The following is a 22,931-nucleotide window of genomic DNA, read 5'->3' as shown; positions in this document are numbered from 1 at the left end:
CCCAGCCCAGCTCAACCCAGCTCAGCCCATCCCTGCCCAGCCCAGCCCAGCTCAACCCAGCCCTGCCCAGCCCAGCTCAGCCCTGCCCAGTCCAGCCCACTTCAGCCTGGCTCAGCCCAGCCCAGCCTAGCTCAGCCCAGTTCAGCCCAGCTCAGCAGAGACCAGCTCCAAAACCCAACAAGAGCAGCACTGACATTTAAAATATGAGTAATTTCCCCACACATCAAAGCACATCAGACTGTGGAAGGAGGAAGACGTTGTGAAGATCTGCACAATTTATCCTGAGTGACTTTGACACTCTCCCTTTCCACCTCCTGGGAAAGGACCTCACTGAAGGACCTCAGCAAAGATCTGCAGCTCATCTTTGCTTTACTCCACAAAGCAGATCAGAGGTCAGCCAGCAGAAACAAAATATGGACACTCCAGAAGTGTCCTGACCCCAGCAAGGTGGGCCAGAGGGAGAGCAGTGACCACAGGGGAATGTCCAGCCCTAAAGAGGGTAACACAGACCAAAGATACCTTGGATCTTGAATCATGGAATGGTTTGGATTGGAAGGGATCTCAAGGATCCTCCATTCCACCTCCTGCCCCGGGCAGGGACTCCTCCCACTGTCCCAGGTGGCTCCAACCTGGCCTTGGGCACTCCCAGGGATGGAGCAGCCACAGCTTCTCTGGGAATTCCATCCCAACCCCTCCTCACCCTTCCAGGGAAGGAAGGATTTCTTCCCAATATCCCATCTAAACCAGCACATGGAATCATGGAATGGTTTGGGTTGGAAGAGACCTTCAAGATTATCCAGTCTCAACCCCTGCCATGGGCAGGGACACCTCCCACTGTCCCAGGGGGCTCCAGCCTGGCCTTGGACACTCCCAGGGATGGGGCAGCCAGGGCCTGCCCACCCTCATATATCTAACCTGAATTTCCCTTCTTTCAGTCTGAATCCATCACTCCTTGACCCATCACTCCAGTTCCTGAGGAAGGAACCCTCTCTGGCTTCCCTGCAGGCCCCTCAGCCCCTGGAAGTCTCTTATCCCACGTGTCTCTCACAGGTTAAAGCAGTGACAGCAACACGTGTTTTCTGTCACCTCAGCGGAGTCCTGGACAAGTGAACTCACTTTCCAACCCACAGCTCTCTGCATCCTTGGAAATGTTGTTTTGTCCCACAAGACCTCCTCAAATCTCCCCACAATTTTAGCAAACCAGACCCTCCTATCCCTGGGACGTGGCACAGGGTCTGATGCAGCACAACCTCGAGTCCAGCCTTTCCTAGACATGCTTTGATATTGCACTGCTCTGACAGGGGAACCCCTGGAGGATTTCTGAGCAAGGAAAATGATGTTCCAAGCCTGCCTGATACACACATTTCCAGGTTAGCATCTCTGTGACAAGGTAAATGCAGAGCTGGGAGCAGATCTGAGCTATCAAAGCCTGCAGGACATGCCCTCAGCTGGAGTGATGTTATTGAAGCCAAGGCAACACTAATGGCACCACTCACAGCAGCAGAGGGTTTGAATTTGTGTGGTATTAAAAGCAGAATATGAGGCTACTTGGAGATTAGCAGAGAACAAATGTCTTGTTGTTTCAGGAAGAGCTGATGGGAGAAAAGCAATTCAGAACATGGGGATTTGTGTGCAACCTGTGCCCTCACCACACTGAGGTAGAATCCTAGAATGGATTGGGTTGGAAAAGCCCTCTGAGATCATCAAGTCCAACCCTTGGTCCAACTCCAGTCCCTTTACCAGATCATGGCACTCAGTGCCACGGCCAAGCTCAGGTTCAAACCCTCCAGGGATGGGGAATCCACCCCCTCTCTGGGCAGCCCATTCCAATCCCTGAGCACTCTCTCTGCAAAGAATTTCTTTCTGATATCCAACCTAAACTTCCCCTGGCAGAGCTTAAGTCCCTGCCCTCTTGTCCTGCTGTTGGTTGCCTGAGAGAAGAGACCAACCTCCCCTGGGTACAACCTCCTGTCAGGGAGCTGTGGAGAGTGCTGAGATCATAGAATCATTTGGGTTGGAAAAGCCCTCTGAGATCATCAAGTCCAACCCTTGATCCAATCCTACTTTGATCACCAGCCCAGGGCACAGAGTGCCCTGGGCTGGTGATCAAAGTGGGGTTGGATCAAGACCTGGTGGATTCTCCCTCAGTGCCACATTCACAGAATGACAGAATCATAGAATGGATTGGGTTGGAAAAGCCCTCCAAGATCATCAGGTCCAACCCTTGGTCCAACTCCAGTCCCTTTACCAGATCATGGCACTCAGTGCCACGGCCAAGCTCAGTTTCAAACCCTCCAGGGATGGGGAATCCACCCCCTCTCTGGGCAGCCCATTCCAATCCCTGAGCACTCTCTCTGCAAAGAATTTCTTTCTGATATCCAACCTAAACTTCCCCTGGCAGAGCTTGAGCCCATCGTGCCCCCTTGTCCTATTGCTGAGTGCCTGGGAGAAGAGACCAACCCCCACCTGGCCACAACTTCCCTTCAGGCAGTTCCAGACAGTGCTGAGGTACACACAGGGACTGAGAATTTAGCTGTGGTTATTCAAAAATAGGCTTTTAATCTCTCATTTCAAGTCTTTTATCTCTCCCTTCAGGTATACACTCAGCAACTAGAGATGTTCATCAGCTGCCATTACCACCTAACGAGCCATTTCTCCCGATTTTGGCTCTTCTCTCCAGTACATCCTCACAAATCTGTAGGATCCTCTTGGCTTTGCTCTCACAAGTTTTCCATCTGGGAACCTTCTGGAAAAGTCCACCCATCCCATCCTGGCCATGAGGGGAGTTTGATGGCTGAGCTGCAGCGCCCTGAAGGATCCCACTTTGGAGTGGAAATGCTGACAGCCCCAGAACTGCAGCAGTGCCAGCACAGCACACTTTGCAGAGCCCATTATGAATACCCATTATGAGCTCCCATTACAGCTCCTCTGTGGCATTTACATTTACCCTTGAAATGTATATCTAATTTTTATATTCACCTTTTCAAGGGTTTATCATTTTGCTCCTTCAAACAATCTTACTGTGGCTCTTTAAAAACGAAAGGAAGCAAAAGAAAAGCTCCAGGATAATCAGGCTGAGCATAATTAGTTGATTGTATATTAAATATTGGGGGTACAGATAGATAAAATACTGACTAAGATTGGTGCTGTTTCCATGTTTTTAGGGGAGTATTGATGTTCTGGCAGTTGAAGGGCATGACTAGAACTTGTGAGATCTTTCCCTCTCTGTCTTTCCTGTATGACCAGGGACAAGGAGTTTATCTCCATCCTCCTGTGGCAACACCCATAAAACAGGAGCACATCCATCTGTAGCTGGTTGCCCATTTCTGATGCATTAAAGCCCTGAAAAAGCTTCTGAGGTCTGGTTTTATATGAATAATTATCCTTGTTCCCCCTGTGAGGCACCCACAGCCTCCTACTCTGCTTTCCACATGACTTGACCCTTCGTGTTTTCCATCAGAGGTTCTACCTCAGCACTTGCTGATTGTGAAGGACTCGATTCAAGCTGACCCTGACGGTGCCTGGGCTGTTCTTGCTGCTCTTGCCAGTTCTGCCACAGCTGCACCTTCCCCTGCTCTCAGGGTGCAGCATTTCCCACTTTTCAGTCCTCTGGGCCTGATGCTCAATGTCTGAATTTCTGAGGGCTTTGTCAAGACCACACTGAGCGTAAAGAGAAGGGGTTTAGAGGAGAAATTCTCATTTTTAGAGGCAACTGAGGTAGTGATCAGCACTAAAAATATTCGAGAAAATAATAAACTTCAATTATCAGGAAAAAAAAAGGGAACACAGATTTTTGTTATGATGTCCAGGTTATAAAGAATTATAAAAAACTTTCCTATTCATTATTTTATATACATTATATTTTATTCCATATATATTATATCTTTATTGTATTATATATAATATTCTATTCTATTTATTCTATTCTATTCTATTACATTACATTATATGATATTCTATTCTATTCTATTATCTTTATTATATTTAAATATATTTTTTAAATCATCATGACTTTAAATTTAATTATTTATTTAAATTATTACTTAAATATTACATTATTTCTATTATATTTATATATTATATATTCATTTTATTATATAATATATTTTATATATTATATATTTTATATATTATATATTTTATATATTATATATATTTTATATATTTTATTATATTTTTATATTTTTGTTTTTATATATTATATATTAATTTTTATCTTTTAATTTATTTCATAAAGATTAAAATATATATTATATATTTATATATTTATAATTACATAAAATATATAAAATATTAAAAATTTATAAATATATATTAAAAATGCATGTGTGTGTATATATATATATATATATATATAAAAGTTGGGAGGTTTTTCTGCTACATTTTTCCCAACAAAGCTGCTGAAACTGAGGATATTTTCCTATTTCCATTTCCATGGATTCACACATTCCAACAACCTGCTTTGTTAAGGCTCTAAGCAGATTCTCTGCTGTCTCATAACATGGTCAAGCTCTTCCCCCTTTCTTCCAGTCAGGGATTAATTGAGATTTCATTAAAAACCTGCAGTTTTGGTGCTCCAACCTTGCTGAGAAGACCTGACAGAAACTGGCCAAGTGGTCCAAAGGCTGTGGGAGTTGTGACCAAGATGTGGCTTCAAACCCAGTGCTTTTGTTCACAGCATCACAGCCCTTCTCTGCCAGCACAGGGAGAGGGAAAAAAAAGTGCCACCCTGTTATTTTCCAAGCTGAGAAGTTGTTTTGATTCCTGTTAACAGCAACAACCTGGGGAATTGGTTGCCCAGGTGAGGCTCTGCCTCCCTCCTGGCTCTGCTTCTCGTGTTGCCTGCCCTGCTGGGAGAGCTGCAGGTTCCTGGAGAGCAGCTTGGGAAGTGTCTGTGCCACCCTCGCTCCACCAGCTCCAGAGAGGTGGCACAGCAGATGGCAGAGCACCCACTCGCTCCTCAGAGGATGCCAACACATCCCTGTGCCAGGGACAGCAGGAAAACAGGGAGAGGAGGTTTAACTTTCTTTCCTGCTGGCTCCTGTTACATCTTCCCATCCTTTCTGGTGCAATCACTGCAATGTGACCGAGTCAACTGGGCTGACTCACGTCCCCCTACATGGCCCAAGCCAGTCTTGCACTCAAAACAACTTTATAACAATAATAAGACTTTTCTGCACTCAAAACAACTTTACAACAATAATAAGATTTTTCTTCTGGAGGAACACACATTTTTATGACCCCTTCCTGTGTTCAGCACAGGCACCAACAGCTGGGCCTCAGGAAGGGTTGTGCTGAAGACACCATGGGAAGGACCTCAAGGAGCAGAAAAAAGAAGAATTTTGCATTTAAATTTGTAATAAAAACTAAAAAATGAATAGTCTTTCTTCTTCTAAAGCACATGCAAGGTGGTGAAATGTGAGGGTATCTGAGCGGGGATTTGATTGGTCCTGATCCATTTGAGTTGACTCAAAGGAAGGAGAAGGAAAGGATGGAAAGGATGGAAGGAAAGGAAGGAAAGGAAGGAAAGGAAGGAAGGAAAGGAAGGAAAGGAAGGAAAGGAAGGAAAGGAAGGAAAGGAAGGAAAGGAAGGAAAGGAAGGAAAGGAAAGGAAGGAAAGGAAGGAAAGGAAGGAAAGGAAGGAAAGGAAGGAAGGAAGGAAGGAAGGAAGGAAGGAAGGAAGGAAGGAAGGAAGGAAGGAAGGAAGGAAGGAAGGAAGGAAGGAAGGAAGGAAGGAAGGAAGGAAGGAAGGAAGGAAGGAAGGAAGGAAGGAAGGAAGGAAGGAAGGAAGGAAGGAAGGAAGGAAGGAAGGAAGGAAGGAAGGAAGGAAGGAAGGAAGGAAGGAAGGAAGGAGAGTTGTCAATACCAGTTACCAAAACAGGTCACTGGGAGCTCCAGCTCCTCCAGCCTCAATCAGTCACCCACCTGTGTAAATAAACCTGCCTGGTGCCCCTTTGCAGAACTGCTTGGACTTGTAGGACAATGTCACCTCCACGACGCCAGGAATGTGCCGGGGAGGGGTCTGGACCCGGATGGCGTGAGGGGTGATGAGCTGCAATGACAGCAGAGAGGCACAATTAGGTGTCTGTGCCACTTATTTACTCCCCAAGTAGATAATGGAATAATAAAAGAGTAACAAAAGGTTTGGACTGGAAAGGTCCTTTGAAAATCATCCCATCCCACCCCCTGCCATGGGCAGGGACACCTTCCATTGTCCCAGGTTGCTCTCACCTGGCCTTGGACACTTCCAGGGATGGGACAGCCACAGCTTCTCTGGGCACCTGTGCCAGGGCATCATTGCCCTCATCCTAAAAAATGTCTTCCTTATATCCCTCTTCTGGTTTAAAACCATTACCCTCTGTCCTGCCATGACAGACCTCAGCAGAAAGGTTTACTCCAACACAGGAGACACAAAGTGACACATCTGGTCCAGTTTCTTGCCTCCAGGAGAGGGACACACATTTTAGGATGAATTGCCATCAGGAAACTTGGGCTGTTAAGCCATTGGTTAATTGCTGCCTTATCCCTGGACCAGAGGGAACTCTTCCTCCTTCCCAAACTCTAACCCAGAGGAGATTCTTCCTCATTCCCAAACTCTGACCTAGAGGGAACTCTTCCTCCTTCCCAAACTCTAACCCAGAGGGACCTCTTCCTCCTTCCCAAACTCTAACCCAGAGGAGATTCTTCCTCCTTCCCAAACTCTAACCCAGAGGGAACTCTTCCTCCTTCCCAAACTCTAACCCTTTCTTTATTTGTCTCCCTTTACCTGTCCCCAGGTGCCCAGGATTGTTCCATTCCATTCTGGATCTCACTGAGCAGTTGCTCTCAAAAATTATTATCACACAGCAAGGAAAACACATTCCAGGATTTCCCTCCACAAAGGTTACCATGGCCCACCCTCCCCATCACCCTCTCAGGGACTGACACAGCTCCTCCTCAGAGCAGGAGGGTCTCCACCCACCTCACTCCACACCAGCATGGTCCCAAACACGACCTGCAGCCCATCGAAGAAGTTGTCCCCGATGATGATCACCATGGCCCCGCCCGTGGTCCACCCCTCGCTGGGGCTGATGGCTTTGATGCAGGGGGTGGCTGAACCAAAGAGAAAAGACAGCAGAGCATCATGTCAGGGGGTTTTGTGGAGTTTTGTTTGGAATACTGGGTGTAAATCCTTGGAGCAGAGTGGTGAAATCGTGTGAGCATCAAGATTCCCAAAGTGTAGACTGGAAAAACTTCTCCTGTCCACACCTGGGAACTTCTGACTTGGCCAAGTCCCCTCCAGCCATTCACCCCTTAAGGCTGTTTTGCTCTTCCACAAACCCCAGTAAATAAATAAATGAATAAATGAATAAATGAATGAATGAATGAATGAATGAATAAATAAATAAATGAATAAATAAATAAATAAATAAACTGTGTTTTCTGCCTTGCAAGTGTTAATTACTTGCCTATTCATTACTGGCACTTAACATGGTGTCATTAAAGCCTAATAGGCCAACTGTAGTTGGTGCAAAAATAAAACACTGAAATGATTGTGCAGAGGCTGTTTAAGGGGAAAAACCAACACCCCCTCATTAGCATCTGATCACCCAAACCCAAACCCTGTGCAGCACAAAGGGAGAGGCAGATTTGTTAAGTTTCTCAATGGGTGAAAAAAGATATGGGAATATCAAATGTCTCCTCCAATTCCTATCAGGAGACAATTTCTAATAATTTTCTTGATTTTATAGAGTAGATTTTTTTTTCCTTCTCTCTTCCATATGTTCAAGGCCTCTGGACTATACATCCCATCAGGAACCCAATATGGTTTCCAGGCCATAACCAAAGTCAATCCATCACTCCATTCCCAATGTTGACAGGGTCAGAGGTGGAGGGGAACTTTGGCAGTGCTCCAAAAACATGAGACTCCTTTGAACAGCCAGTCAATCACATCCAATCAGTCAAGGAAAAACTGGATGGCTTCCTAGGCCAGGAATCCTGGGATTTTCCTTCTACCATTTCACTGCCCGCTGGGGGAGAATTAACACCACTCTGAATTCTTTACTGATTCAATCATTTTCTTCCAGTTCATTAATTCTTCTTTCAGGTTGATACAGGGCACAGTTAAGGAGTGGGGCAGCAAAACATTATAATGAAATAATATCCTTGCTTGTCTTTTTTACTAACATCAGCAGCTCTTCTCACTTTCAGAGGCTGCAGGGCAGGGAAAAGCAGCCACTGGGAGCTTTTTCCAGCACTTTGGAAGGGAGCTGGGATGGGTTGGGAATGAAGAGGGAGAGGAGGGGCCGTGCATTTTGAGCCTTAACAGATCCAAGGCTTTGGAATGGCTTTAATGCAGAGCCCAAACCATCCTGAGCTGGGCTTAACCAAACAAACTGCCCCCAATTAGCAGCAGCTCCCTCTGTGCTTCGTTATTCTCCGTGTGGGTTTGTTGGAGGGAACTGGTGACACTTTTCCATACACATCTCGTGCTGCTGCAGCTCTGTTTGACTAAGATGTCATGCTGCCTAATTTGCCTGAAATCAAACCTAGCCCAGCTGAGTGAGGAGGCTGAAATGTCGATGTTTTGTGTGGTTTGCATCTTTGCAGCACATACTAATTAATAAATTGGAGGGGGAGGGGGAGCCAGGCCCTGAGATGTGAAGAGGAGCACATTTTGCATGCAGGAGACACTGTTTTCCTGCCTCTTCCTTCTCTAAACCCCCTGAGGGGCTGTAGCTCCCCCTTGGCTCTGCTTCCCTCCTCCAAACAAACAGAAAGTGAGGAATGGGTAATGTGGGTTTTGCATTCCTCGTGCTCTGCTCTCCATACAAATGTCCCACCTTCGGAGGGGTCGAGTCTCCGCGCTCTCCTCCCGTGCTTGGAGTTGTTGTGGACAAACATGTTGTCAGACACTGCCAGCACGTGCCCATCCACGTTCACTGTCGTTGATAGCACCACCTGGGTGTTTGGGAAGGGAACAGAAAGCAGGCAGGTAAACGATGTGCTTGGCAAGCCAACTTTTAAAGTATTAATTCTTCAGCTGTGTTTGTAGAACAGCACCAGGGATTGCTCCCTGACAAGGAGGGGAGGAAAGATCTGCAGCTTTCATTCCCTGCATTAATTCCATGTGCCACAGCATCCTAAGGGCTGCATAAACACCTCCCTGTGTCATGCCCAGCCCTGCAGATGGCACTGAACATTCCTGAGGTGCCCTGTGGCATTGCTGGTGGCACAGAGGGTTGTGTTCAGCGGGCACAGCACCGTGCCCGGGGACCCTCTGCAGGCTCCAGGCCATCTGCTGGCTGCACATTCATGCAAATGGCCCTGCATCTTCCTCAGGTCTGGTTCTGACCATCAGTGCCTCCTGAAAATCATCTGAGGACTCCAAATTCAGCAGCAGTTTTTTAAATCTCACTCTCCAGGGTTGGGCTCCAGCAGCATTTGAACTCTTAGAGGAAGTAACTGTATATGTTAATTAATCCCTCTTTAATTTTTACAACATCCAAAGCTCTAAATCCCATAAATCCAGAAATATGTGTGCCCTAAAACCACAAACTATTAGGAAATATGAACAAACTGAGGAGTCTTTCAGGAGTCTTTTAACTCCTGAAAAAAAAGATGTATCATATTGAAACCTTCAACTTTTGACCATTAGTTGGTGTAAATCAGCTCAATTCCATCCCATGGACACACCCACAGTAATTCAGAGCTGGGGAGAGCCAAACCCTGGAGTGTTCATGGACTTGCACAGCTGTCCCAGTCCAGGCAGGAGAATGTCAGGCTCCAACTGTTGCTAAAACTCCCCTCAGCACAGAGAGGACAAACCTTGCCCTCCCCGGGACTATGAGAGCTTGAAGAATACTTTCTTTCTCGAGACAACTCTTAATTCATTCCAAAAGGCTCTTGTCATGCTGTACTTTTATACTCCTCAAGCATTCTTGTCCCAAAATGTGTTGCTTTTGTGTGCCAACTGATTTCCTCATTGCACATGAGGGTGGAGTGTGTCTCTGTCCAAAGGGACATGACATCGCTGAGCCCACTCAGATGCACTTCATTATTTTCCCTTAAACAATGGAAATAAATTTTAATCTCTCACTGGCCAGCACAGAGCACACTGTGGCAACAGGGGAATAGCCCTGAATTATTCCAGTGTCTGAAATATTTACGACAAGTGTTTAAATTGTAACCAAATGTAAATAAAGAGTGATCATACATATACAGTTACACTGGAGAATATGCACATCTCCCTGAGGTTCTGTGGGATAAAAACACACCCACACGCCCTCAGTGGGAGACACTGAGAGCATGGACAGGCTTGGAGTGGACCTGAGAGAACAGCCTGAGCTGAAACATCCACAAGGATCATCCATCCAACCCCTGGCCCTGCACAGACACCCCAACAATCCCACCCAGTCCCTCAGAGGATCATCCAAACGCTCCTGGAGCTCTGAGATTATGGAATAACCCAAGATGGGAGGGACCCACAGGGATCATCCATCCATCCATCCATCCAGCCAGCCAGCCAGCCAGCCAGCCAGCCAGCCAGCCAGCCCCTGGCCCTGCACAGACACCCCAACAATCCCACCCAGTCCCTCAGAGGATCATCCAAACGCTCCTGGAGCTCTGAGATTATGGAATAACCCAAGATGGGAGGGACCCACAGGGATCATCCATCCATCCATCCATCCATCCATCCAGCCAGCCAGCCAGCCAGCCAGCCAGCCAGCCAGCCAGCCCCTGGCCCTGCACAGATACCCCAACAATCCCACCAAGTCCCTCAGAGGATCATCCAAACGCTCCTGGAGCTCTGAGATTATGGAATAACCCAAGATTGGAGGGACCCACAGGGATCATCCATCCCATCCATCCATCCATCCATCCATCCATCCATCCATCCATCCATCCATCCACCCATCCATCCATCCATCCATCCATCCATCCATCCATCCATCCATCCATCCATCCATCCCTTCCTCCCTCCCTCCCTCCTTCCCCCCCTCCCTCCCTGCCTCCATCAATCCAACCCCTGGCCCTGCACAGACACCCCAACAATCCCACCCTGTCCCTCAGAGGATCATCCAAACCCTCCTGGAGCTCTGGCAGCCTTGGGGCAGTGCCCAAACCCTGTTCAGTGCCCACCACCCCCTGGGGGAAGAACCTTTCCCTGATGTCCAACCTGCCCCTGCCCTGGCACAGCCCCAGCTGTTCCCTGAATCCTGTCACTGCTCATGGGGAGCAGAGATCAGTCTTTGAGTAATTATTTGGCTGTAAATGTTGTCCATATTATCAGATCCACATTTGGCAAGAGATTTAGAGGTCCCCATAGCATGAAACAGTCCAGAAGAGAAGTGGTTGAGCATCCTCTACTCCCTGGGCCAGAAAGAAGGGAAGATGCACTTCCAGACCACTCCTCAGGAGTGGTTCCATTTTTATTCACCCCTCCCACTCATCACAGGAGGGTTGGAGCCTCTTGGCGTGTCACAGGCTGGGACCCAGGACAAACAGATACAGGGACAGGAGGAGACACGAAGTTCAGATGTGAAACCCAAGGTTTGGACCTCGTTTGCAGAATCTCCGAGGCACTGCTGAAGGCCAGCAGAGACCTTTGTCATTGCCATGACACCTCTGCCCAACTCATCACCCGTGATGTGGAGCAAGAACCTGTGAGACTGTGGACACAAAACCAGCTGAGCTTCTCCACTTTGCTCCAGCCATTCCCCGTTGCCTGGTGGACATCACCACACAACTGCTTCATACTGGAGATTAAAAAACAATGTTTTATGGATAAAAGGAAGAGGAATGTGCATTCCACTCTGGTCCCCAACTCCCAGGCCCTTCCCTCTCACAAGCCAACTGCTTTCCCCCAGTGAGTATTTCCTGGGTCACGACGGGTGACCCTTTCCATCTGGAATCAATCAGTCAACTCCTGACAACTTCCTGAAACACCTCACTCCATTTCCTGTTCTCTCCCCCTTCCCTCTTTCCCCCTGGTTTGCTTCACTCTTCAAAACTGCAGGCCACAGCAGCTTAATGTTAGAGGGTCAGACACAGTTAGACTCCAAAACACTACACAAGAACACCTTTGACCTTCAAAAATCTTTACATCTTAGCTAAACAAATCAAGGTCAACGTTTCTTACCATTACCTTGTTAACCATTTCTGTGCATTTTTGCCCATACCCCTCTGAACACGTATTTACCCACAGCACTTGTTCTCCCAATGTCATAAACCAGTCCAAGCCTCTTTTTTAAGGATCCCTCCATTTAGTGCCAATGAAACGTGATGGGCAAACCTCCCTGGAGATTTAAATTCTCACTTTGGCCCAGAGCAAATCACTGGCAAAGGGGTTTGCTGCCTTTTTCTTTCCTTGATCTGATGGCACCACTGCTTGTGTGTGATAATTTGGAGTCTTTGCCCATCCAGTGGATGGTCTTTTGCCTAAAATGAGTAGTTAATGGAAAATTTCATCCTAAGGGAATGGTCTGAGAACAACAACATACATCAGGTAGGTCCTGGATTCTGAGGGCCAAATTTGGACACAGACAGCATAAAAGCTCAACATTTTGTGCCACCTGGATCAAACACTAATGCTGGAGTTTCAGAGGACAACCAAGCAGGGAGCAGAGAGGGCAACGTGTCCTCCCAGACACAGGTCCCACCTCAAGGAACACTGAGGAAGTTCCAGAGTTCCAAGAGTGTTTTCAGCATTCCTTAATTTCTCTCTGCTCACCTACAGGGTCTTGTGCTCAGCCCTGAGGCCACAGACACACAGCAAAGACTCCCCAGCAGCGCTGAAGAAGTGCCTGTGCTGTATCTCCACGTTGTTGTGTCTCCCAGGTGGGTTTCTGCAACGTAATCCCTGCTCAGAACCACGAGGAGGGTTCACCCCCCCGTGCCATGCAGACAAACTGCCTTCAGCACATTAAACTCGTGTTCTCTGAGCTGCTCTGCCCCTCCTTCCCCTCCCTGCACAGCTCAGAGCGTTGCATTTCTTCACAAACCTTCACCTGGGTACTACAAATTTTCCTCCCCCATCCCCTGCAGTATTTCTATATTCTCTATATTACACATATCACTATTCCTATATTCAAATGTGTGCTCCTCCTCAGCTCACAGATGTGCAAATAAATACACATCCCCACATATATAAAAGCTGTCTCAGCCACAGACACCTATTTAGACATATGGTACAAACATTCCAGGCATAGAGGCATTTACTTGCATGTAACATATCTCATCACTGTGTAAATGATCTCTCTCCAAAAAATTCCTGTGACCATTCCAAGTGTGGAAAAAATTCTTTATGACATTGTACATCTGGAAACAATATTGCATTCCTGATGCACTTTCCCTTATAACTCTGTAGTCACATCAACATGTTATTTTAACTTTAAAATATTAAAAAAAAATAAAAAACCAACAAAAAATATAGTGTGAGGATTAAAAAAATTATCCTCCTTATTATTATTATTTTCCAGCTGAGTGGAAAAAAAGCTGTCAGGCCTCATCCTGCTGCTGCACTTGGACAGCACTGCCATTGATGTCAATGAGGGAGTAATTCAGGAGGAGAGCCTGGATGGGATGTGTTTGCTTCAGAGTTGGATCAGGAAGGAGATAAACAATGTGCAAAATGCCAGCAGCCTCTCTCTGCTCCAAACTTCCATGGAATTCTTTGGGAAAGCCTCCCTGAGCCTGCTGCAAACACAACAAACTGGGCACATGGCCCTTGTTCCAGGATCAACCTCCAAAGATTCCTGGGACAGGAGACAATTCCTGGGTCAGGGGCAAGAGACAATTCCTGGGTCACTGAGATCCATGTCCTGCTATTTCAGGTGACCAAACCATGGAGCAATCAGTCAACTCCTGGAATTCTTTGGGAAAGCCTCCCTGAGCCTGCTGCAAACACAACAAACTGGGCACATGGCCCTTATTCCAGGATCAACCTCCAAAGATTCCTGGGACAGGGACAGGAGGCAATTCCTGGGTCAGGGGAAGGAGACAATTCCTGGGTCACTGAGATCCATGTCCTGCTATTTCAGATGACCAAACCATGGAGCAATCAGTCAACTCCTGGAATTCTTTGGGAAAGCCTCCCTGAACCCCAAGCCTGCTGCAAACACAACTGGGCACATGGCCCTTGTTCCAGGATCAACCTCCAAAGATTCCTGGGACAGGGACAGGAGGCAATTCCTGGGTCACTGAGATTCATGTCCTGCTATTTCAGGTGACCAAACCATGGAGCAATCAGTCAACTCCTGGAATTCTTTGGGAAAGCCTCCCTGAACCCCAAGTCTGCTGCAAACACAACTGGGCACATGGCCCTTGTTCCAGGATCAACCTCCAAAGATTCCTGGAAAAGGGGCAGGAGAAAATTCCTGGGTCACTGAGATTCATGTCCTGCTATTTCAGATGACCAAACCATGGAGCAATCAGTCAACTCCTGGAATTCCTTGGGAAAGCCTCCCTGAGCCTGTTGCAAACACAACAAACTGGGCACTTGGCCCTTGTTCCAGGATCAACCTCCAAAGATTCCTGGGACAGGAGACAATTCCTGGGGCAGGGGCAAGAGACAATTCCTGGGTCACTGAGATCCATGTCCTGCTATTTCAGGTGACCAAACCATGGAGCAATCAGTCAACTCCTGGAATTCCTTGGGAAAGCCTCCCTGAGCCTGCTGCAAACACAACAAACTGGGCACATGGCCCTTGTTCCAGGATCAACCTCCAAAGATTCCTGGGACAGGGACAGGAGACAATTCCTGGGGCAGGGGCAGGAGACAATTCCTGGGTCACTGAGATCCATGTCCTGCTATTTCAGATGACCAAACCATGGAGCAATCAGTCAACTCCTGGAATTCTTTGGGAAAGCCTCCCTGAACCTGCTGCAAACACAACAAACTGGGCACTTGGCCCTTGTTCCAGGATCAGCCTCCAAAGATTCCTGGAAAAGGGGCAGGAGACAATTCCTGGGTCACTGAGATTCATGTCCTGCTATTTCAGATGACCAAACCATGGAGCAATCAGTCAACTCCTGGAATTCCTTGGGAAAGCCTCCCTGAGCCTGCTGCAAACACAACAAACTGGGCACTTGGCCCTTGTTCCAGGATCAACCTCCAAAGATTCCTGGGACAGGGACAGGAGGCAATTCCTGGGTCAGGGGAAGGAGACAATTCCTGGGTCACTGAGATCCATGTCCTGCTATTTCAGGTGACCAAACCATGGAGCTCCTCTCATAAAATCATTTTCAACCACATCAACTTTTGCCTTTGACATTGCTCTTGTTTTAAACCCTGCTCATCCTGGTGGTCTGGGAGTTCTTGGTTTACAGCCTGGATTTATTCCTGGGCAGTTTATACTTCACATTAGCCTTAAAATTCACATTCCCCAGCCTGACCAACCTGAGGATTTTTCCAGAAAGCAGCTCCACCCTTTCTCAGTGCATGTTGGAATTGGAGCCAAGCTCTTGTCCAGCTCCTGCCACCTCCAGAGCCCATTCCTGCACCTGCCCCAGTGAGTTTTTCCTTCTCTTTTGCTGCACTTCAGGCAGGGGGTCAGATCCAAAGCAGGAATCAGTGGGGCACAGTGGAACAAATGCAGGATGAGACAGTGGGTCTCATCTGTGGTTTGTTTTTAATGTTTTTAATCTGGGAACTCTCTGTCCCAGTGGCTATTTGAGCCTCAGATCTGAGCACATGGAGCTCCTTGAGCACTTCTGCTCCCGCAGCTGAGTCAGTCCTTCCCTTCCTTATCCAGAACCTAAAATAACATCACCTTTTGCTGGGTCAGGCACTCCCTGAGGAAGGAATGTGCCACCCAGCTCAGGCTCTGCTGATGCCAGCTGCATTTATTTTGGAATCACTACCTGGACAATCAGCCTCCCCTGATGATTAGCCCATGTAGGAATCAGAGAATCATAGAATGGATTGGGTTGGAAAAGACCTCCAAGATCATCAAGCCTAAACTTCCCCAGCAGAGCTTAAGTCCCTGCCCTTTGTCCTGCTGTTGGTTGCCTGAGAGAAGAGACCAACCTCCCCTGGGTACAACCTCCTGTCAGGGAGTTGTGGAGAGTGCTGAGATCATAGAATCATTTGGGTTGGAAAAGCCCTCCCAGGTCATCAAGTCCAACCCTTGGTCCAACTCCAGTCCCTTTACCAGATCATGGCACTCAGTGCCACGGCCAAGCTCAGGTTCAAACCCTCCAGGGATGGGGAATCCACCCCCTCTCTGGGCAGCCCATTCCAATCCCTGAGCACTCTCTCTGCAAAGAATTTCTTTCTGCTCTCCAACTTCAATTTCCCCTGGCAGAGCTTGAGCCCATCGTGCCCCCTTGTCCTATTGCTGAGTGCCTGGGAGAAGAGACCAACCCCCACCTGGCCACAACTTCCCTTCAGGCAGTTCCAGACAGTGCTGAGGTCACCTCTGAGCCTCCTCTTCTCCAGGCTAAACACCCCCAGCTCCCTCAGCCTCTCCCCACAGCACTTGTGCTCCAGTCCCTTCTCCAGCCTCGTTGCTCTTCTCACTTGGGTTGGAAGAGACCTCTGAGATCATCAAATCCAACCCTTGATCCAACCCCACTGGGATCACTCTGGCACTCTGTGCCCTGGGCTGGTGATCCCAGTGGGGTTGGATCAAGACATGGTGGATTCTCTGTCCCTGGAGGTGTTTCAGAGGACACTCAGTGCCACATCCAGTCCCTTCTCCAGCCTCGTTGCTCTTCTCTGGCCCCGCTCCAGCCCCTCAATCTCTTTCCTCAACTGAGGGGCCCAGAACTGAACACAACACTCAAGGTGTGGCCTCCCCAAGGCAGAGTCCAGGGGAAGGGTCACTGCCCTGGGCCTGCTGGCCACGCTAGTTTGGATCCAGGCCAGGATCCCCTTGGCCTTCTTGGCCACCTGGGCACACTGGTGGCTCCTGTTGAGCTTCCTGTCCCTCAGTCCCCCCAGGTCCCTTCCTGCCTGGCTGCTCTCCAGCCACTCTGTGCCCAGCCTGGAGCTCTGCAGGGGCACTCACTGGTACCACCTCAGTGCTCCCTGTCCCTGCCTCAGTCTGGCTCTTTCCTTCCCCATCACTCTGAAAACGATTGTGATTCAGCCCATGGTTTATTCTTGCTCCCCCCTTTTGTTCCTTCCAGTCTCCATCCCTGACTCCCAGGATTCCCCACCCCTCTCCATCCCCCTGCACCCCCTGAATGCCACAGAGCCCCCAGAGTTTTGTGGCAGAGCTCTGGGTGAATGCCCAGCCCCGGCCAGCTCAGCTCACGTGCCTGATGATGAACTGATCCAACCACTGTGAGGTCAGGCAGGAAACCTCCCCAGGGATACACCTTGTTATTTTTCCTTTCTCTTCCTCCCTGGAGCATCCAGAGGAGGGGGGAGTACCTGCCAGCAAACATTCCATGTCATGTTTTCTGCTGAAAACAGAGGGCAATTACTGACCTTTGTCTTTTTTTTTGTTCCAACAAAGGCGTGTTGGTTCAGAGCTGACCAGGGTTAGCCTCGTACCAGGATCTGTCTAATCCCAGAGTTCCTGGAGGAGGCAGAATTCCCACTCACCAGGAGCCTGATGTGTGTTCACAGGGCTCAGCTGAAGCATTTGAAAGTGCCTCATCTTAATTGCACAGAATTATTGGCCCTCGTTACCACAAAGTGTCATCAGGCTTCAATCAAGTTCTGGAAGAGAAATCCTCATTCCATAAAGAGCATCATTTTTAATTTTCTTTTTAAATCCCATTATTGGGAGAATCCCTCCCTGAGAATAAAGCACTGAGTTCACCTGTTTAAACTCAAATTTGCAGAGAGCTGAGCTCAAACAGTCAGAACTCTGCCTGAAAAAAAAAAAGAGATTTTAGGATTTTCTGTCCCATTTTCCCACTGACCAGTTTTAGTCAGAAATATTCTAATTGATAAATAATCAATATTTGCTCCAATTAAATTCACAAGGGCATTTTACTCAATCTCTGTGGGTTGGAGCAGCCATGGCATGAAAACAACCATGGTAGCCCATGGCCTGGACAAGTGTAGCCTCTCCTGGATTAGGAGCTGGCTGGAGGGCCCAGAGAGTGCTGGTGAATGGAGCTGCATCCAGCTGGTCCCCAGTGGTGTCCCCAGGGGTCTGTGTTGGGGCCAGTCCTGTTTAACATCTTTAGTGATGGTTTAGATGAGGGGATTGAGTCCATCACCAGCAAATTTGCTGCTGACACCAAGTTGGGAGGGAGTGTCGACCTGCTGGAAGGCAGGAGGGCTCTGCAGAGGGATCTGGATGGACTTGAGGGATGGGCTGATTGCAATGGGATGGAGTTCACCAAGGCCAAGTGCAGGTCCTGCCCTTTGGCCACCCCAAGCCCTGCAGAGCTCCAGGCTGGGCACAGAGTGGCTGGAGAGCAGCCAGGCAGGAAGGGACCTGGGGGGACTGAGGGACAGGAAGCTCAACAGGAGCCACCAGTGTGCCCAGGTGGCCAAGAAGGCCAAGGGGATCCTGGCCTGGATCCAAACTAGCGTGGCCAGCAGGCCCAGGGCAGTGACCCTTCCCCTGGACTCTGCCTTGGGGAGGCCACACCTTGAGTGTTGTGTTCAGTTCTGGGCCCCTCAGTTGAGGCAAGAGATTGAGGGGCTGGAGCGGGGCCAGAGAAGAGCAACGAGGCTGGAGAAGGGACTGGATGTGGCACTGAGTGTCCTCTGAAACACCTCCAGGGACAGAGAATCCAACATGTCTTGATCCAACCCCACTGGGATCACCAGCCCAGGGCACAGAGTGCCAGAGTGATCCCAGTGGGGTTGGATCAAGGGTTGGATTTGATGATCTCAGAGGTCTCTTGGAACCCAAGTGAGAAGAGCAACGAGGCTGGAGAAGGGACTGGAGCACAAGTGCTGTGGGGAGAGGCTGAGGGAGCTGGGGGTGTTCAGCCTGGAGAAGAGGAGGCTCAGAGGTGACCTCAGCACTGTCTGGAACTGCCTGAAGGGAAGTTGTGGCCAGCTGGGGGTTGGTCTCTTCTCCCAGGCACTCAGCAATAGGACAAGGGGGCACGATGGGCTCAAGCTCTGCCAGGGGAAATTGAAGTTGGAGAGCAGAAAGAAATTCTTTGCAGAGAGAGTGCTCAGGGATTGGAATGGGCTGCCCAGAGAGGGGGTGGATTCCCCATCCCTGGAGGGTTTGAAACTGAGCTTGGCCGTGGCACTGAGTGCCATGATCTGGTAAAGGGACTGGAGTTGGACCAAGGGTTGGACTTGATGATCTCAGAGGGCTTTTCCAACCTGATCCATTCTATGATTCTGTGATTCTAAAATATTCCTTAGTTTTAGAAAGTTCCCTTTCCGTGCTGGAGCCACTGACAAGGCAGCAGGGAGTGATTCACAACCAAATTATGTTATTACAGGGGGGAAAATTCCCCACTAAAATATGATCACACATTCCCTCACTACTGAGGTAAAACATGTTTTCCAACAGCAGAAAATATTTGTATTTGGTTAAAAAAAAAAAGGTAAGTGATTTTCACGGTATCTTTGAAGCTCTGCTTGATATCAAAGAGAGTTTCAAGTCATTACAGTGATCACAAAGCAGCTGCTGTTGCTCTAAAACCTAAAAAATTAAATAAAAAAATCCTCTTCAGGCATCTGGAGCTTTATTAAATTTACAGTGAAGTGTTAATGTAACTTCCCCCTCCCTTTTTTTTTTTGTTTTTCAATGACTGTGATACGAGTGAAATCCACCATTTAATTCAGCTGAATGTATTGCAAATATGCTGTAAAATATCTAAATTTTGGAATCTCTCTGGCAGGGAGGCTCAGAGAGCAGATCCCAGAGCTTGGAGCTTTTTGGAGCTTTGGGGCTCAGCCCAAACTCTGCAGCTTCACACCCATCTCTAATCAGAAGCATCAACTTGACCCTTTTCCAGCCATGAGTAACCAACTCTCCCAGGCAGGAAGAGCTCAGTGAGATAAACTGTGCATTATTTCCATGCCTCTTATTTATATTTCTGTCTCAATAACAAAACCTGAATTTTGGGGCTTTCATTTCAGCTCCTTTAAAGGGCAAAAAAGGGTTTGGATGAGATAATTTCACTTCTTTTTTAGTGTATTTGAAAGGAGAGCTTTGATAGAGGGATTCCCTCTGCTGTTTTGTTTAATAATCCTTAAAAATAAAAGATTTTCTTGATGTCTCAAGGAGAAGGGACCAGCACAAGTTGATAGAAAATGCAAATCTTTGGCTCTGCAGAAGACACAGGTAGGAATTAAAATGACTCACATGAGCATCTCTGCAAAAATCTGTTTGGAAAAGGGGAGTGAAAAGCCTGGAAAAGGAGGGTCTTAATAACAAGAGCAGCACAAATAATTTATTAGAAAAAACCAGGAGAGGTTTCAGACACGGCCCAAGACTGAAACAGAAGGAATTAAATCATAACATGAATAAAGCACCTCCTGCCCTCTGCTTTGTGACCCTGTTTTTACTCTGCTGGAAGGGGAACAACCAACAAACCAACCAATTAATGACTTTGTCTGATGTAAATCTTAACAAAAATGAAAATTAATGTGCAAACAGGGCCTAAAACCTTTAAATTAAATGTTTTATTCCAACTTTTGGGGCTGGGGACAGACCAAGTTCAACAAGGAGAACAACTGTCCTTTCCAACCAACCAACCAACCAACCAACCAACCAAACAACCAACCAATTAATGACTTTGCCTGATGTAAATCTTAACAATTAAAATCAAAATTAATGTGCAAACAAGCCCTAAAATCTTTAAATTAAATGTTTTATTCCAACTTTGGGGGCAGGGGACAGACCAAGTTCAACAAGGGGCACAACTGTCCTTTCCAACCAACCAACCAACCAACCAACCAACCAACCAACCAACCAACCAACCAACCAATTAATGACTTTGCCTGATGTAAATCTTAACAAAAATCAAAATTAATGTGCAAACAGGGCCTAAAATCTTTAAATTGAATGTTTTATTCCAACTTTGGGGGCAGAGGACAGACCATGCAGAACAAGGGGCACAACTGTCCTTTCCAACCAACCAACCAACCAATTAATGACTTTGCCTGATGTAAATCTTAACAAAAATCAAAATTAATGTGCAAACAGGCCCTAAAAGCTTTAAATTAATTGTTTTATACCAACTTTTGGGGCTGGGGACAGACCATGTTCAACAAGGGTCACAACTGTCCTTTCCAACCAACCAACCAACCAACCAACCAACCAACCAACCAACCAACCAACCAATTAATGACTTTGTCTGATGTAAATCTTAACAATTAAAATGAAAACTAATTGCAAACAAGCCCTAAAATCTTTAAATTAATTGTTTTATACCAACTTTTGGGGCTGAGGACAGACCATGTTTAACAAGGGGCACAACTGTCCTTTCCAACCAACCAACCAACCAACCAACCAACCAACCAACCAACCAACCAAACCAACCAACCAATTAATGACTTTGCCTGATGTAAATCTTAACAATTAAAATGAAAACTAATTGCAAACAAGCCCTAAAATCTTTAAATTAATTGTTTTATACCAGCTTTTGGGGCTGGGGGCAGACCATGCTCAACAAGCAGAAGGCAAAAAGCTTTTGCCAAAATTTAAGAACTGAAAACACAACAAGCAAAGAAAAAAATGAATTAAAAAAAAAAAAAGACAAGGAGGGTCCAGACAACACCAGAGAATTCAAGAAGACTCTTAACTTTGGTTGTATCCAGGGAAATCCTCCTTCTGTCCTTAGAAAGAAGGAGGCAGAGAGGAAACAAGTTACCTTTGCTCGTTGTCTTTGCTGTTCATCTCAGCTCATTTCCCTTGGAACACAAAGTTTTGCTCCTCCCAAAGTGTCAAATTTAAACAACCAAACCACTTTTTGTAGCTTTTTTTAGGGTTTTTTTATCCCCCCCTGACCTCTGCAGCCCAGAGCAAAGCCCCCCAACCCCTGTGTCCAGCTTTGAAGGGGCCTGGAGGAAGATCCTGCTCTCCCTCAAAACCTCAAGAATTTTGTAATTTGGCTCAAAGGGCTCATTTTTTTTGTAAAGCCTGAAAAAAAAAAAAAACCCAAAGGCTCCTGTCAACATTTTGGGGTTTGATGGAAAATAAACGAAACTTGGTGGTTTTGCCTGATCTTGATTAATTTGAGGGTCTGAAGTGAGTTCTCAGGGTATGAACTCCCATGGACTGGAAGGGCAGGAGGAGGTGAAGTTCTCCCTGGAAAACAGACCCAGGAGTTTCACTTGGCTCCAGTTTTCCCACCTTGGCTCGTTCTAAGGCAGAAAATTCAGATGCAGAGCCTGTCCCAGCTCATTTTCTTCTCCACTCAAGTGCTGATTTTGGTTCAGGGATCAAAAGCAAGGCCAGGCTTTCCCCCACACAGGCAGTGCCAGGTGGATGTGCTGAGGGCTGAAGGAATTCCAGCCCATCCACAGGGTGCAGCTTCCCTGGAAATCTGAGCCTTTGGGGCTCAGAGTTTGGGTGTGGAGACACAGAGATGACACAACTAATATTAGAGATATTAGAGGTTTCTGCCCCCAAAACTCAGCTCCAAACTCCTGCAGATCAACACCTGAAAGAAATCCGGGATTTAAACTCAAATTGCCTTTGGGGAGTCTCCAGCATGAGCTTTGTCAGGGCTGAATTTCCCCAATTTCAGGTGTGTTTGGACCCAGAATTTACATCTTGGCTGTTCCAACCAATATTCTGTGTCCCTGGCAGTGCCTCCAATCCCCAGTGCTGAGCAGGAGACCCTTGGGAAGGATTTTTTTTTACAAATTCCTGACAACCCCCTCCCAAAAATAGTCTCTCTTTGGGTTTCATTCCTTTCCACAATCAGCTCTGAGAGCCAATAAAATCTATTTACATGCTGTAAAACGGGTCTTGCTTCGCTCTCCACATTATTTTTCTCATTCTTGGCAGATGAAAACTAATTGGTGCTTTTGCTTTCTGGAAAGTGCCACTTGAAATAAAAAATCA

The 22,931-nt window shown here is 47.2% G+C and overlaps 1 protein-coding gene across 2 annotated transcripts in view; it reads right to left on the bottom strand.

Annotated features, from left to right (window-relative positions):
- Positions 1 to 22,931, bottom strand: part of EBF2 (EBF transcription factor 2) — a 177,574-nt gene that overhangs the window by 22,480 nt on the left and 132,163 nt on the right. For both annotated transcript variants that reach the window (XM_071579036.1, XM_071579038.1), the window contains exons 8-10: positions 8,823 to 8,940; positions 6,962 to 7,092; positions 5,926 to 6,052 (exon numbers count right to left, since the gene is read on the bottom strand). In XM_071579036.1, coding sequence (XP_071435137.1) covers positions 5,926 to 6,052; positions 6,962 to 7,092; positions 8,823 to 8,940 — 376 coding nt within the window. The remainder of the gene's footprint in view (positions 1 to 5,925; positions 6,053 to 6,961; positions 7,093 to 8,822; positions 8,941 to 22,931) is intronic.

Source organism: Pithys albifrons, chromosome 29, assembly GCF_047495875.1.
Source record: "Pithys albifrons albifrons isolate INPA30051 chromosome 29, PitAlb_v1, whole genome shotgun sequence".
NCBI classification, from domain to species: domain Eukaryota; kingdom Metazoa; phylum Chordata; class Aves; order Passeriformes; family Thamnophilidae; genus Pithys; species Pithys albifrons.
Note: the sequence above shows the minus strand (reverse complement) of the source record. Positions and strands in the feature narration are given on the sequence as shown.